At 44.9% G+C, this 16,914-nt stretch overlaps 1 protein-coding gene across 1 annotated transcript; it reads right to left on the minus strand.

Moving 5' to 3' along the window:
- Nucleotides 1–770: 770 nt before the first annotated feature.
- Nucleotides 771–15,920, minus strand: maneal (mannosidase endo-alpha like). The gene is made up of 4 exons (XM_076301033.1): nucleotides 14,630–15,920; nucleotides 13,646–13,755; nucleotides 6,785–6,861; nucleotides 771–2,322 (listed from the first exon to the last, which is right to left on the minus strand). Exons 1-4 carry the CDS (start codon nucleotides 15,240–15,242, stop codon nucleotides 1,686–1,688), a joined length of 1,437 nt encoding a protein of 478 aa, XP_076157148.1. The 5' UTR covers nucleotides 15,243–15,920; the 3' UTR covers nucleotides 771–1,685.
- Between the last annotated feature and the right edge of the window lie 994 nt (nucleotides 15,921–16,914).

Consider the following 16,914-nt stretch of genomic DNA (forward strand, 5'->3'; position numbering starts at 1 on the left):
GGCAAACATTATTGATGTTGTCAATGTTTTTTTTGCAGCTAGATATGGGTTTGCGAGATTTGCATATTCTTTTTTATTTGAATTTTACACAATGTCTTTTTCTGATTTGGAGTTGTAGTTGGGGTATTTGTTGGGTGTGTATGTTCGTCTATCTGAGTCTGTGTGTGTGTATGTGAGCGTATATGTCCTGTATATGTATGTGCATGCGTGTAGGTAGGTGTGTGTATGTGAGATTGTATGTGAGTGAATATGAGTGTGTATGTGCCTTTCTATGTGTTTGTGTGCATCTGTCTGTATGTGTGTGTGTGAGCTCTGACAGAAGCTGGCAGGTCTCAAACTGCTGTGACAGCACTGGCAATCAGTCACTCCATGTGGAGGCGCTCCTGCAGCCAAATGCCAACCAACCAGCTAGTGATTAATACCTCCCTTTGGATGGAGACATGGCCTGAGCTCTATCATACACCAGATCGTGCCTCAGAGGAGAGGGGAAATTAGTTGCTCAGGGTCCTGTCAAGTTATACCGTCCAACATCAGTCATACGTCCAGATTCATATGTAAGATAAATCATGCCTAGTGATGGTGAATGGATATTCCAGTGTTTGGGGGGAAAAGATAGCCATACATTTTTTGTAAAATTCCAGATCCATTCCAGATGATGTTGATTTTTGACTTCACACATGATTTATTTTTGTAATGAATACCTTTCTACAAAATGTAAAACATGGTTACAATAAAATGCGATTCTCAAGAAAAAATGTTCCAGGATTAAAACATCAGACTGTATTAAAGGTGCAGTCTATGATTCTGATTCCATTCACTATATTTGTCCAATTCAGTGCATTGCTCTTCACGGTCCTCAAACTGTCCTTTCAGTGTGTGCACTAAAAAAACTTTTGTACACAGGGTCTGTAAATCGGAAACAAACATTGTGCCTCACAACAAGCCATCAAAAATCTTAGACATTCTGGTGCCTTCATGGTGCTTTAGAGGCATGGAAGAAAGAACTGACTAATCTGATTGGCTGTTAAGCTTAAACATCAATCTTTCACAAAACTCAGATCACGGACTGCACCTTTAAATCCCATCACGGTGTATTTGTCCATCCACAGAAAAAAACTATCTTCCTCCACAGCAGAAATATTACATGTAATACTGATATTCCAGCAAAGTGCAGGCCACAGATAACACAGACTGTTGTGCGAAGAGACGAAGTGTAGGTGATTTGGTTGTGAGAATTATAAAATGGCATCTGTGACATTAGAGACTGCATTCTAAATAGAGAGCATTTAGCATTATGCAACCACCCAGAGAGAGAGAGAGAGAGAGAGAAAGAGAGAGAGAAAGAGAGAGAGGGAGGAAGAGAGAGACGGGTGGTGGTATAGAGAGAGAGACGGAGAGAGAGGCAACCTTTATTCTAGCTCATTGTAGCGGCTGGCTGTTTATAGCAGAGTACAGGAGAGCAGTAGATATGTAACTGTCCTTGGTACAAGAGCTGCCCAGGTAAAAGAGATGGAAGATAAAAGCCCATCACGCTGAAGAGAAGGTGACGGTTGCACAGTCTTGCAATCCTGTTCAGTCCATCTTAGAGGAACGCCACAAGATACACACGCCACGTACAGCACTCCGCACAGACACCCACAATGCACTTCACCGCACTTCACAGGCACAGGCACAGGCACGACATTTCACATAAGCCACTGCTCCTTCTCTTTGCTAAACTGTTCCGCCCACCTCCTGGTGATGTCCAGGTAGAGATCGGCATTGTGGGGCTTGTAGTCCAGATAGAGCCGCGTAACCGTCTTCTTGGGCACCGCCCTCTCAATCTGCGTGCCCTCATGCCACTCGTTGAAGGACGTGACGGTGATGACCTCGGGCCTGACCGACAGCGCGGCCTGCAGTGACGTCTCGTAGTAGCGGCCGTTGACCCGGTTGCGGGTGTTGTGGTTGTTCCAGGGCCGCACAGCGGTGTCCACATAGCCGGGTCCGGCACTAGGCACGAACAGCAGGTTGTTGCCGTCGCAGAAGGCCTTGATGGCCTTCCAGTTCTGGTGGGACGAGCCGAACGAGAAGCCGTTGGAGGCGAAGTAGGTGTACATGCCGTCGAAGCCCCCTGCCAGGATGTCGTGCTTGTGCCGCTCCTCCACGATGAGGCCGATGAAGATCCCGTCGTACGGGGTGCCCCGCAGGCTGTGGGCCCCGCTCGAGGTCAAAAGGTCAGCCCAGGCCTCGGGAGGGGTCAGGTACGAGTCGTAGATGTAGAAGAGAGGCAGAATTTTCCCCGTGTTGGACTTGAATTTATAGAAGGCTCCATGATTACCATACCTAGGAGAAGTGATTGTAAGCATTAAAATATACTACATGAATCACTATTGCATTACATCATCATACATTAAATTTCAATGTAAAGGTTTAATAAGTAGGTTGATATATAATATTGTTGTAGTACAAATTAACTATAGGACTGAAATATTGACAATTCACAGTCTTAATTTTTATAAGAGAAATACTGTTATACATTTAAACAGTTAAACATCTAAATAATATACTTTCAATGATCAGTTAAGCATCATTTGAAATGTGCACACACTAGCTAGGAAAACTAGAATCCGGTTGTTGCCATCAGTGCATATTAGCCTGTAAGGTTTTCATCTCTGCTCAGATCTTCCCATAGGCAGATGGCCATGTCAGTGGGTGAGATGGGACTTGGCACCGGTAGCCTGATGTGTGTGCCCATGAAACGGACTGCGTTCAGCATGCAGGGATCTATCCTCGGTGTCACACTCCGCTTAGCACGACCACCGTCAATTAGCCTCGCCGTGTGCTTGGCAGACCTTGGCTGACATCTCAAGGTTGCGATGTCAGGTCGACCTACAAGGACACCAAGGCCCCCTACGGCATCATTTAAAAAAAAAAAAAAGCTGCACACGGTTTCGCAAACATGGGGGCGTTCAAAACCCCCAAAGTTAAATTCAACAAATTTGTCCTTGCTCTATTCACACCATTTACTGTTAGTGTTCCTACACAGTCCATGTTCACAAAAAAACAAACACGGTGGCTCGGACTGAGTCATAAACAATCAACCCCTTGTATTCATGAGCATTAAAAGGAGGAAGTGTGATTTCAAGGGCTGAGTCTCTCTGTGTGTCCTGTAGACCTTGGCTGACGTTTCAAGGTTGCAATGTCAGATTGGTCTACTAGGACGTTCCACCTACAACGTCATTTCAAAAATAATAAAAACGAAAAAATCATGCCTTGTACCGTAGCTGACATTTCCCCCCAAAATAGAGACATGACTGACGGGTTATCAAATTAACGCCGACCTGTTAATACTTCCACTGGGAGTGCCTATTGACTGCATCAAGGCTGTGGCGACCTTCTGGCTCATACATATTTAAAACAAAAGGGCACTCTTTTCTTCTTGTGCCTTTTTTTGAGTCTATTTCAGGCGTCTGAGTCTGCTTTGCACTTTGGGGAAATAACACTGGCTGGCTCAAGTGTCACTACCCGTCCAGTGGGTTCAAGCGTAGGTGGACAGCGATACAGAGAGCGGAGGAGTTGTAAGCCCTGTGTTGTTGTCCATGGGTTAGAGCCCGGTGACAGCTCTTGACAGATCTACGCTCTGCGCTGGACAGCAAGGAGGAAACAGTGGGAGGCCTTCACTGGGAGAATATTTACTTGTATGTCTATTCATTTAGCAGCTTCAAGTGCAGGTATGCATTTTTAACATTATACAGTACTGTGTTTGTATGACTGCTGGAACACTAATTTCCCTTTGGTGATGAATAAAGTATATCTATCTATCTATATTTATATCTACCGGTATGTATATGTATGTATTAGGGGTGTAACGGTTCATGTATTCGTATTGAACCGAAACGGTACGGGCGTCACGGTTCGGTGCATGAATTTACACGGAGAATACACGGTAAAAAAATACATAAAACTCGTGTGCGGATTAATTAATGTCATGCGCAATTACTGTTAAGTAGCGAGAGTTACGGGAGTTCTTTAGCGACACCTAACGCTAATCTGTAGCCTCGCCTTAGCTCTGAAGCTCTGATTGGCGCCTATGTTTTTTTTTGTCAGGTCGTCGGTCGAGTCCGTCAGTCATTAGCAGCACTAAGATTAGACCTACAAGAGTTAGAGGATCCGCAAGTTTGAGAACTTCAGTTACAGTAACGTTAGTACAGGCGGAAGAGTGGTGGATAAGATGAAATTGTGTGTCGGCGTTGTTCAGCATTGGGTATGTGAGTGGAAAAAATGCTACACATATTCGAAGCCATCACCCAGATGATGTAGGCTACCAATCACTGAAACGAGGGGAAATAAACTTCCCGTGCGCTTCAGCAGCCTTTGGATACACATACAAATAGGGCCAAAACCTATGGCTTAAATTAAATGATTTCGTAATGACAGAAAGCTATGTAAATCGCGTGGTAATTACCTTTATGTTGGGGTAACTTGTAACTTCTCACACGAGGAGCTGGTAGTGTAAGTGCAGACAGTAAAATAAAGTGACAACGCTAACCAGGCTAATAAACAAACCATGCTACGGTGAGTTAACGTCAAAGGGCAAAGTCACGTGACTTCTAGTTGTAGTCTGTTTATGAAATGAAAGGAGCAATTTCGTTTTTTAAAAAAAGGCAAAATAGTGTGATATTTTCACAGTTAGTAGGCTAGATTATTACTTTACACACAATGAAAAATATTGAGGCAAATTGTAGACCCTTCCATATACAACTAAACACAGATGTTGAAGGTCTTGCTTAAGTGGATTTTTAAAAATCATTTTCTATGTAATTTGCACTTTCAGAAATAAGAGATGCTGTAGGCCTATTTTCAGTTTTATAGCTGATTGTCTTATTTTGTTTACAAGTTACAGATTGAGTCTGGGCACTTATTGTACTGTTTAGCCTACATCTTACACACTTCAGGCTGTTGCAGATAGCTCAGGGAAGAGACTGTATGACACTAGGTGGTACAGCCTGAGACATGTACAAAAAAAAATGCTTTCTGCATTTTTGTTTTGCTTTTCCCTCCATTGTACCGAACTCGTACCGAACCGTGATGTCCGAACCGAGGTATGAACCGAACCGTGACTTCTGTGTACCGTTACACCCCTAGTATGTATATATATATATATATATATATATATATATATACATACACATACACACACACACACATACATATACATACCGGTAGATATAAATATAGATAGATAGTAGGGGTGTAACGGTACACAGAAGTCACGGTTCGGTTCATACCTCGGTTCGGACATCACGGTTCGGTACGAGTTCGGTACAATGGAGGGAAAAGCAAAACAAAAATGCAGAAAGCATTTTTTTTTGTACATGTCTCAGGCTGTACCACCTAGTGTCATACAGTCTCTTCCCTGAGCTATCTGCAACAGCCTGAAGTGTGTAAGATGTAGGCTAAACAGTACAATAAGTGCCCAGACTCAATCTGTAACTTGTAAACAAAATAAGACAATCAGCTATAAAACTGAAAATAGGCCTACAGCATCTCTTATTTCTGAAAGTGCAAATTACATAGAAAATGATTTTTAAAAATCCACTTAAGCAAGACCTTCAACATCTGTGTTTAGTTGTATATGGAAGGGTCTACAATTTGCCTCAATATTTTTCATTGTGTGTAAAGTAATAATCTAGCCTACTAACTGTGAAAATATCACACTATTTTGCCTTTTTTTAAAAAACGAAATTGCTCCTTTCATTTCATAAAGACTACAACTAGAAGTCACGTGACTTTGCCCTTTGACGTTAACTCACCGTAGCATGGTTTGTTTATTAGCCTGGTTAGCGTTGTCACTTTATTTTACTGTCTGCACTTACACTACCAGCTCCTCGTGTGAGAAGTTACAAGTTACCCCAACATAAAGGTAATTACCACGCGATTTACATAGCTTTCTGTCATTACGAAATCATTTAATTTAAGCCATAGGTTTTGGCCCTATTTGTATGTGTATCCAAAGGCTGCTGAAGCGCACGGGAAGTTTATTTCCCCTCGTTTCAGTGATTGGTAGCCTACATCATCTGGGTGATGGCTTCGAATATGTGTAGCATTTTTTCCACTCACATACACCCAATGCTGAACAACGCCGACACACAATTTCATCTTATCCACCACTCTTCCGCCTGTACTAACGTTACTGTAACTGAAGTTCTCAAACTTGCGGATCCTCTAACTCTTGTAGGTCTAATCTTAGTGCTGCTAATGACTGACGGACTCGACCGACGACCTGACAAAAAAAAACATAGGCGCCAATCAGAGCTTCAGAGCTAAGGCGAGGCTACAGATTAGCGTTAGGTGTCGCTAAAGAACTCCCGTAACTCTCGCTACTTAACAGTAATTGCGCATGACATTAATTAATCCGCACACGAGTTTTATGTATTTTTTTACCGTGTATTCTCCGTGTAAATTCATGCACCGAACCGTGACGCCCGTACCGTTTCGGTTCAATACGAATACATGAACCGTTACACCCCTAATAGATAGATATACTTTATTCATCACCAAAGGGAAATAAGTGTTCCAGCAGTCATACAAACACTTTCCTATACATATACATATAATCCACAAGACACAGCCTGAAAAATGTTAAAAAGATTATTTAAAAAAAGTGCTATTATAAAATTATTATATATATTATTCTAATGTGCTATTGCTAAGCTCACATATCCACAACCTTTTCAGCCAAATCACAGGCCCAACTGTTGCTAGTGCTGAGCTAGTGGAGAGGGCAGATGATAAGCCAACCTACTTGTCAATGATGTATTTGATGTTGTCATGCATGCTGAGGTCTGTGCGGCCCTTATACGGCTGGATGTGGAAGGCCACCTGTGGGGTAGGAAAGGGAAGAGAGTCCCTAATGCACTTAGTCAATGGAACATTAGCCAATGCATTATTCTGTTTCATCATTATACAGCATCACATTACCTGTCAAGCTAATCAGGTTAGCCTTTGAAATCACAAATAATGTGGACGCTGGTGTTCAAATTGGTCCAGACTTTTTAACCCATAATGAAGTGGCTGAAGATAATGGGACTGAATATACAGTATCTATTTTGTGGCTCTCTGGGAAGTGATAACTATAATTAAGATGAAACATATCTTCTTTTCTTACTATTTTACATCTAAGAATTTAGTCATAAAAAACAGTTCCATAAAAAACACATCCATCTAATGTTAAGATGTCCAGCTTCGAAGTGAATCCTTCCAGATCACAACAGATTTTTGTAGTCCATTTTGCATGTGGACACAGACCTGTGTGGACTGGATGGCTGAAGGCAACCTGTCCTCTCCGCTGTACATCTCAGCCCCAGACCAGAGCCGGATCAGAGCCAGATCAGGGCCAAAAATGGGGGCCGGATTGCTTTCCATCTCTACCACTACCTGTGCTGCAAATGGGGGCACCATCTGCCACCATCACTGGCTGTTCACCGGGTGACCTTTCCTCTACACCAGCGGCACCTGCACCCGTCTGACACCGTAACCGCACACTGCCACATCACTGCTGGCCGCCACTCAGAGGACGCTTAGACGACCTTCTGCCCACCGCACGGCTGATTGTGTGTGAGGGACTCAAATGTCAGGGGCGCCAGGTGTCTTCTCTCTTTCTCTCTATCTCCCTCTCTGTCGCTCTCTCTCTCTTTCTCTCCCTCTCTGTCTCTCTCTCCAAATGGAGCGAGTTATTTCAGTGTGGAGGGGCCGGTCATGGTCGATGTCGTTGGATCGATTAGGTCAGATTGTGTGCAAGAGGACTGGTCAGGAAACTTGACAAGAGGTGTCTACCGGCTGGTCTTGAAATAGGTTTTCTGGGTTCACGTCTCAGATGCCAATATGCCCTGTACAAGCATGCACAATACGTTCAGTGGTCAAGGGTTAAGGCATGCTATCCCACATGCCGATAGAAACGAACACAAAACGATATCCACTTGTTAGCGTGCGGCCTGACACCACTTGGGTTGATAATCAGTCAGAAACGGCCAACTACTACCACACTGCCACTACTGAGCTCGAAAGGACATGCTCGAAACAATCCAGGAAACGTCATGAGCATGAGGAATGAAAAGCTCTCCTCTCTCCCTCTCTCTAGCCCTCTCTCTCTCGCTCTCTGCAGCCATGGCCATCTTTCTTCATAACAGGGCTTTGGACAAGAGCCACGGCGCCATATTCTTTCCTCTGTGCTGCGGAAAGCTTTATGGATACACAGGAGGCCGATGCGCTTCGCTGTGCACATCATACATAACACCACGACAGCTCCGACAGCTGAGTGAAGATATGCTGTGTGTGTGTGTGTGTATGTGTGTGTGTGTGTGTGTGTGTGTGTGTGTGTGTTCACCGTTCTGCACCACGTAGTCACCGAGGCTGTTTGTTTTGGGATTGTTTTTTGTCGCTATCGTAGGGGCCAGCCGAAAGGGCCACTTCAGCTTGCCGACAATGAAACGATTGATCGAACCGTGGGCCGGTGAATGTGGTGGTGCTGAGAAAAGAAGGTGGGTGCGAAAAAGAGTGGAGAGGAGCGAGTGAGCAAGAGAGGGACAGAGGTAGAGAAGGAACGCGGCCTGCAAACATCCACCCACTCTCCGCTCTTTTCTCTCTCTCTCCGCTCTTTTCTCTCTCTCTCCCCCTCTCTCTCTCTCTCTCTCTCCGCTCCTCTCTCTCCTCCCTCCCTTCAGCTCGGCTCATCAGCAGCCAGGCAGGCAGTCAGGCACTGGCTGGCGGGCGCAGTGTGTGTGTGCATGTGTGTGCTGTGTGTGTGTGTGCGCGCACGCGCAGAGAGCTGCTGAACGAAGGCTTCCTAAACAGTTGCCATGGTGACATTGCGTTTGGCACTACCCCCTCCACCACCACCACCCCCCACCACTCTCTGGGTGTCACTTTGTCACTGGTGGTTTGAGATGACTGAAGGCCTGGGAGGTGGAATGCTGTGGAGTCCCCCCTCCACACATACACACACACACGTCCCCACCTGCTCCTCCTTCAGCTCACCCCTCCTCCCCTTCTATACGACATCTCCTCTCAACTCCCAATCCTAGTTCTGCTACATAAACCATAGAAACAGAGAGGCAGAGAGAGAAAGAGAGAGAGAGAGAGAGAGGCAGAGAGGGAGAGAGAGGGAGAGAGAGAGAGGAGATAAAGAGGGAGAGAGAAAGGAGAAAAGGAGTGAGAGAAAGACAGAGGGAGAGCTACAAAGAGAAAGTGAGAGGGAAAGAGAGTGGGAGAGAGAGAGAAAGAGAGTAAGAGAGAGAGAGGAAGGAGGAGGAGGAGATCGTTTTGTTTATTTGCTGCTGACTGCACCACAGGGACAGGTAGTTCGCCAGGACTGTCATCAGCCCATTCTGCCTTTGGGGAGATGTGTGTGTGTGTGTGTGTAGAGGAGGAGGGGGTGAGGAGTATGTGTGGGGTGCTTATGGAGCGTGAAATATAACAGCGAGAAGAGATGCTTCCTATTAGCTTTTTGTAATTTTGCTCGAAGGCTTACAAGCGAGAACCCTTCACATCGCCCCGTCCCCACCTCACAACCAGCTTACTGCAGTCGTCAACTCATGCATGCATGTAGGAATGTTTAACGCTAGGTGTTCAGTTTGCCGTCAGCGTTTTGTCTGTACTTTCCTCAATTCCCCCAAATTCCCTCCAAAAAAGAGAGAGAGATGTTTATGACCAGTGTAGAGAGACACTTTCATCCCTGTGAAGTGGGAGTGGACCTGTTTCATCTGTGGCATTTCAGTGATGGGAGAGCCGGAGAGAGAGAGAGGCAGACCACAGTGGGGTGTGGACGTGGAGCAGGCCTGGGGAGAGAGAGAGAGAGAGAGAGAGAGAGGGAGAGGGAGAGAGAGAGAGAGAGGCGGACCACAGTGTGGCGTGGAGCAGGCCTGGGTGCTCTCTTCCAGCACAGCCTCCCTCTTTGAACAATGAAAAATGACATTATCTGCTTGTGCACACACACACACATACACACACAGACACACGCGCGCGCATACACACACACACACACACACACACAAATACGGACAGTGGCTGAGTGAAGGAACACTCGAGCACATCAGAGAGTATCTGTGCAGTGACAGACTGCCTGACAAACATGTCAGAAACGGCCCTTTCACAAAGGCCCCTGTGGCAGCGAGCTCTTTGTTGCATGCTGGTTGCACACACAGAAAGGTACATCTCCTTCCCTCTCTCCCTCCCTTCCTGGCTTTCCCTCCCTGGCTTTTTGTCATCTATCTTTCATCCCCCCTCTCTCATTCTCATTTCATCTCCTCCCTCCCTTCTTTTCTCTCTCTCCCTCTTCCTTGTGCATTGTCATCCATCTCTTATCAACTCTTTCTCTCTTATTTTCTGTTTCATTTTCATCTCTCCGTCTATTTATTTTTCGTTCATTCTTTCCTCCTTCAATCACTCCTTCTCTCCCTACACTCCTCTTCCCTTCCCCAGAACTGGCTGATTGGGAATCACTCACTCTCTCTCTCTCTCTCTCTCTCTCTCACACACACACACACACACACACACACGACTCCATGCTCACTTGAGCATTCTCTCTGTCTGTGTACTGTGCCTGGTCCAACGTGAGCCACATGACTGGTCAGTGCGTTAGCCCCTGGGGAGCATCACAAGCCCGGGTTGCATAAGTCCAGTGTCCGTGGTCAGGCTCATACATTCTGCATGGCACCCATTTATGAATGTGCAATACGATCTGCCACTGATCACTGTTCTCCGCATTACTAGATATGCCACAGAAAAGAAAACATGCACACCCACCCTTCATGTGTGAGTGTGTATGAAAGTGTGTGTATGATCAATGTGCATGTGCATATTTGTGTGTGTATTAGAATGAGTGGGTTTGTGTGTCTGTATGTGTGTGTGCCTGTGTGTGTTTATGTGCCTGTGTGTGTGTGTTTATGTGCTTGTGCCTGTGTATGTATGTGTGTGTGTGTGCCTGTGTGTGTGTGTGCCTGTATGTGTGTGTGTGTGTGTGTGTGTGTGTGTGTGCCTGTGTGTGTGTGTGTGTCTGTGTGTTGATGCGCCTGTGCCTGTGTGTGTGTGTGTTTATGTGCTTGTGCCTGTGTGTGTGTGTGTGTGTGTGTGCCTGTGTGTGTTGGAATGAGTGGGCTTCTGAGTAGGTGTGTTGAGCTAGTGCTCCCCCGTTGGCAAAGGCACCTTTAGGCTGACAAGAAATATATGACCACAGTCTTGCCTGCCCCGCACTGCGTGCCAATCAGAGGGAAACTGCCCAGTCAGCACCACTGGCTTAGCCAACAGGGACGCCGGTCAACATGGGGAGTCCATGTTGTGTGCTTAGACAAGACAGTGTTAATGGCTTCCACATGAATTATGTGCTAACGTGCTGAGACTACTCCATCCCTCGTGTCAAAACGCAGACCTTGGCTAAAGGACATTTTGAATGAGATCTTCAAACACGAATCAAGCCTGTAGTCCTGGACAAAAAGCGGTTTTTTTTTCATTAGAGATTTTCGGTGACGTTCTTTTAATCCATGTATGGCAAACTGGCCCATTGAGTCAAACACACACACACACACACACTGTAGGCTACTTTGTTGCAGAGCAATATTATCTGATCATTTCTGACTCAACAAGACAAGATTGACCAGACTAGTGCATTTACAACCGTGGAAATGAACTGTGCTGTCAGCAGCCTGATGGAAGAAAATATGTTTGGCTGTAGTAGTCGCACGCCAGCTATTGCTGCACGGTTGCGACCCAAATCAAATGGGTGTCTTCCAGCCCAGGCCTTGTGTCTTGGCTTGAAGTAAAGTGAAGACAGAGAGAGGGGGGGGGGGGGTGGCAATCTCCTGACCTGTCAATGTGAAAAGATTAAAACCTTTGAAAGCCCTGGCGTGAGCATGTGAGAGAAACATACATCTCTACGTGCACCATGAATAATGCAGGACGGAGATGTGGAGGGGGGGAAATAAAAAATAACCCCCTCTTGCTTTACACAAAAGTCCCCTGAGAAGGTGCTGCTGGAGCCACATAAATCACACACACACACACACACACAAATGTATGTGTGTGGCAGACCCTTTCACCTTCACCCTTCATTCCTTGACTGTTTTTCGATGATTAATCGGCTTTGTTCAGTAACTCCAGTGGCGAAAACAACAAACTTCATCTCCAAATGCTTTCACACTGCTGTGTGACTCATAATGGCTTATGTGGAGTCGTGCAAGCAACACAATCAGCCATATCAACACAAAAAAACAAAAAGTCTAAGAGAGATTCAGAGACTTTGAAGGGAATACTACGCACATTTATGGTGGGATTTATTTAAGTCCAGCATCCCTTAGTGCACGTAAACAGGTCAGTAAATCCTGTGATCTGTGTTGAAACTGAAGTGATATACAAGTAACTCAGCTCTTTAGAATGCTGGGACTAGACTGACTGGAACATCCTTACATTCTGAGATCAAATGGCTACCACTCTACAGCACATAGGTGTCCTGACCAGCAATCCTGTCCAGATTGTACAATGACTGCCAGACTATACGTTTTTATCTGTCTCTTAAAGGAAGAGCTACAGTGCTACATTCTGGGGGCATCATGTTCATGTTCATCATGATTCCCCATGTTCATGCCCCTAGAGTGTAGCACTGTAGCTGCCTGGCAGCTCTCGCTGTTGGCTGCAGCAACTCAAGCTACTGTAGGTAGAACCGTGAAAAATCACAAGTCTATGTGAAAAATCACTTTAAATAACACGTCACGAGGATGTTCTCCACAGTGGTATGTCCCTGACTCAAGTCACTTAGAATGGGTGAAATGTCTGCTGAACGACCAAACATGCGAAATCCTTCCGTTAAGCACATCACGTCACATCACAAGAGATTTAGGACAGGATACAAACATCTCTCACCAGTTTCCCTGACACTGTTAACTGTTAAGCACATGGCTTTTACAGTGCATTTAATCAACAACAGATGCTGTTTTATTTAAAATGACCTACAGTAAAGTGCAGGCATAAATCAGTATGTCACATCACATTGATTCACGAGCACCTGGAGAGTTCCCTTAATACAGTGCTGGTGGGCCGTAAAATGTTACTATGTTGCACATGACATTTACATTTATTCATTTCACAGACACTGATATACTGATGAGAAAAAAGTATGTCTGCGCACTACTGTAAGTCATTGTGGATGTCACATCACATTGATGCATTAGCACAAGCACAAGCAGGAACGGATACCCTCATCTCTCACCAGTTCACTTCATATGTGCCTGTGGGGCAGCAAAATGTTACTGACAAGCACATGACATAAACATTTATTTACTGTAATTTCCCAACTATTAGCCGTGGCTTATACATTGTTTTAGCAAAAAAAATTCTTCAGCTATGAGGTTAATACATGGGGGCAGTTAATATGGTATTAATATGGTTTTGTTTTTTTGCATACTTTTTTGCAACTTGCATAAAACACTGCCCTGCAGCTTATACACAATGCAGCTAATACATAGGAAATTACTGTAACATAAATGATTATACTACTGAGAATCTTCATCTGTCCAGCAGTGTACTGTACTGTACTGTACGTCAGTGTGGACGTCACATCACATGGACACATGAGCCATACAAACAGGGCAGGATACAAACGTCTCTCACCAGTTACCTTGATACGGTGCCGGTGAGCGGCGTCCATGACGGCCGGCACCAGGTCCTCCGAGGGCTCGCCATGCTCGTCCGCAACGCCGGGAGGATACCAGGACAGCACCACCACCCCTGGAGGGGCATGCAAGGGAGCACTGCCTCAGTCAATGTCAATTACCATTCACATGGAGTCACTACAGACATTACTACTATTACTACAAAGCAACTTATAGTACAACTATAGTACAACTTATAAGTACACTTATAGTACACTTAGTTCCATTCACATTGATTGATTTAGCCACTCTGCACACCAAAGCAACATTAGGAACATTGAAATAACCGTTACATTCATTCACTTAGTGGACATGAAATGCAGTGGGTAAGGGTAAGTACTTCTTTGATCCCAAAAGGGAAATTGTAGTATACATAGTAGTATTAAACATTCTACTCCAAAATAACTTAGAGAACATTTAAATTAAATGTACATTTATCAATTCCTTAGTGAATTACAGCACATTGTCATAATCAGTGTGGGGGGTGCAGCTCACTTTGTTCTTGCTCACTGTGTAGTTCTGCCAGTTATGATACTGACGCACAGGAGCAATTCCACTTGCGGGCTAGGCTGCCAATATGTATGTTGATGCCTCAAATAAAACCCTTGTGAACTGTGAAAGATTGTCCATTGTGTATTACTGTGTCATTACAAGGAAAGCTTGTTCATTCTATTGTGCAGTTTATCACCTGGAAACACTGAATGTTTGAGATGTGACTTATATAATTGACTTCTGTCAGTATGTAGGTAAACTTAAGATTCAGCACCATGGACAACAAACTGGTGGAAAGGGGCATAAGAACATTAGGCCTACTGCCAGGTTACCAATAATGACATATAATAATTTCTCATATGCAGTGCGTGGTAAAATTATACATTCTTATTGCACTTTCATTGAATCTGTGCTTGTCTGATCGGTCTCTATGGCACTCTCTCAGTGCATAAACCTACCTGCAGCGGAAGCCTCAATCTGGGACATGTGGGATTCAATCACGTCAGGATCTCTGGAGCTGTAGGGTCCCAGTTCGGGATAGAAACTGGAGGCGATGTCCTCCGGAGGAATGTGCTTCCCTTTGGGATGGCTGGCTGCGATTTTGGGGTCCCAGTGAGGCACAAGTACGTGGTCCCAGTGGATGTAACTACCGTCCATCTGCGGAGTGCCGTACCACAGGTAATAGAATATGTGAATGTCGTAAAAAATACTTTTCTCGGGTCCAGAGTTAGAGAAGACTACTTTGGTGTCGCTGGGGAAACGACTCTGGCCCGCAGACGCCAGCACATCATTCGCAACTTGTCGCCTCTCTGCCCTCTCGCCCACGAACGGCATCAGGTCCATTCCGGGCGCGAGGTCCGAGAATCCGTCGCTTGGCTTGAGGGTTCTCAAGCCCATCATAGTGCCGAAGATAAACAGTGTGAACAAGAACAGTGCCACACAGGCTTTTTTGCGCAGCCTGGACATGGTTAGCGTCTGTGATCCGCAGAAGTAGTTCACAGTACATACCACAGAGCATCCGTTCCTCGTACGTGCATGATAAGAGCGCTTCCTGCCGATGTCGCTTTGCATTTCGCCTCGGTTTGCCAGGCTGATCACAGAGATGCAAACATATTTACAGCCTGCGGTATGTCGTGAGAGACGCGAGGAATCATAACACGGAGTAGGCTACAGCAGTCCTTAAATGTTAGGTCGCCCACATTAACAGGATTAACCCAAATCCATAATAATGTGACAACTTGCAACAAAGATACCAAAGACTTAATGTTTCTCGAAATCTACAAGTAAATATAAATGCTGCGCTACAAGTTGCCCAATAGTCAATAAAGTATATTGGGTAACACTTTCGATGCGGTACTAGCTGACATCAGCATAGGCTATTTATATTTAATAAAACCAAGAAAATGCTGTGCTCAGAGCATCCCGTGAGACCTTACTGTCAAATTCTCCGTAGCAGGTTGTGCTATCATCTCGTCAGCATCACGCGAATGTGAAGCTAACGTTACTTCACCTAAACGCCATTTGGTCATCCGTGCGTTTTACGGGTTTTTTTTACATTTCGGAAAGCTAACTCATTTCATGCGCAGCGCCTAAAGCTGGCAGCCGAAGTCCTCCTCCCTCCATCTATTCTAGTCCCTTACTGAATCTCTAACAGCTATGCCCACACATTTAGTATGGCCGAGCAATCGTTGATTCATCACATGGGTTCGCAGATTCGTCACCATTGTTTCCGCCTGCCGCTACTTTCGTGTGGTCCCCTCTCCTGATGGGCACCACTGTACCCTATTTCTTGTCGAATCTCCCCTCGATGTGGAAGCCTGCCTCTCAGTTAGAGGAAACGCCTTTAACCAATAATGTCCACTGAAATTAGCTGCGCGGTGTGGGCGGCGTGTTACGCAGCATTTCTTATTTCTGCATTTGGATTCTTCTCAGATTAATGATAGCAGGCATCTGAATAATTGTATTCCGACGCAAGATGTAGGCCTTTAGTCGTCCGTTTATTTTCAAGGGAGGTTTATTCGTGTTTCGAAATTCAGTCTGTAAGACCTCTACTCACTGGCCACATCTCTTCAGCTGTCCCTAGTGGTCATCAGTAGCCTATAACGTAGAGGATCTTCTCTATAGTGGTTACATAATACCCTACCCGAGTAGGTTTGCACCGGTTTCATTCAAATAAAATATTAAATGTTTTAAAATTGAGCGGATAAACAGAAAGAGCGAAAGTTGGTTAGTCTATGTTTAATTTCGTAGCCTACACTTAAGTGTTTTTTGTACAGTTACCTTGCTATCAGTACATCAACAGGCAAATTCTAATCTAGATACCAGGCCTAGCCGTTGGATAAAGGAAAGATCTAATAGGCTACCATCATCAAGAGTTAGCTCTCGAATTATTTAGACATAGGTCCTTCGAGACTGAAAACCTCCAATAAGTCTATAAATGCAATAGAAAACTATGTCTATAATTAAAGTCTGTAGGCTACAAAGGGTCCTTAATTGTCGACAGGCCATCTCGCTGTGTACCAACCACTACCAATGATACTCAAATACACCTGAGACACAGGCTCAATGGCAAGTTTTTTTGGTTTTTAAATGTAGCCTACACGTTTTCCTTGTTTCTGTGTAAACGAGGACTGATTTGGGATTATTTTTCATATCTAATCCTCTGCTTTTCCGTGGGTTGATGTAACAAAGGTTGCTCCCATGATGGACCTATTCCACAAAACATCAAAGCAGGCTTTTGGGT

This window comes from Alosa pseudoharengus, unplaced genomic scaffold (assembly GCF_046254945.1).
Source record: "Alosa pseudoharengus isolate Yale_2024_CS ecotype anadromous, Long Island Sound unplaced genomic scaffold, YU_APseudo_1.1 YU_APseudo_1.1_scf_23, whole genome shotgun sequence".
NCBI lineage: Eukaryota > Metazoa > Chordata > Actinopteri > Clupeiformes > Clupeidae > Alosa > Alosa pseudoharengus.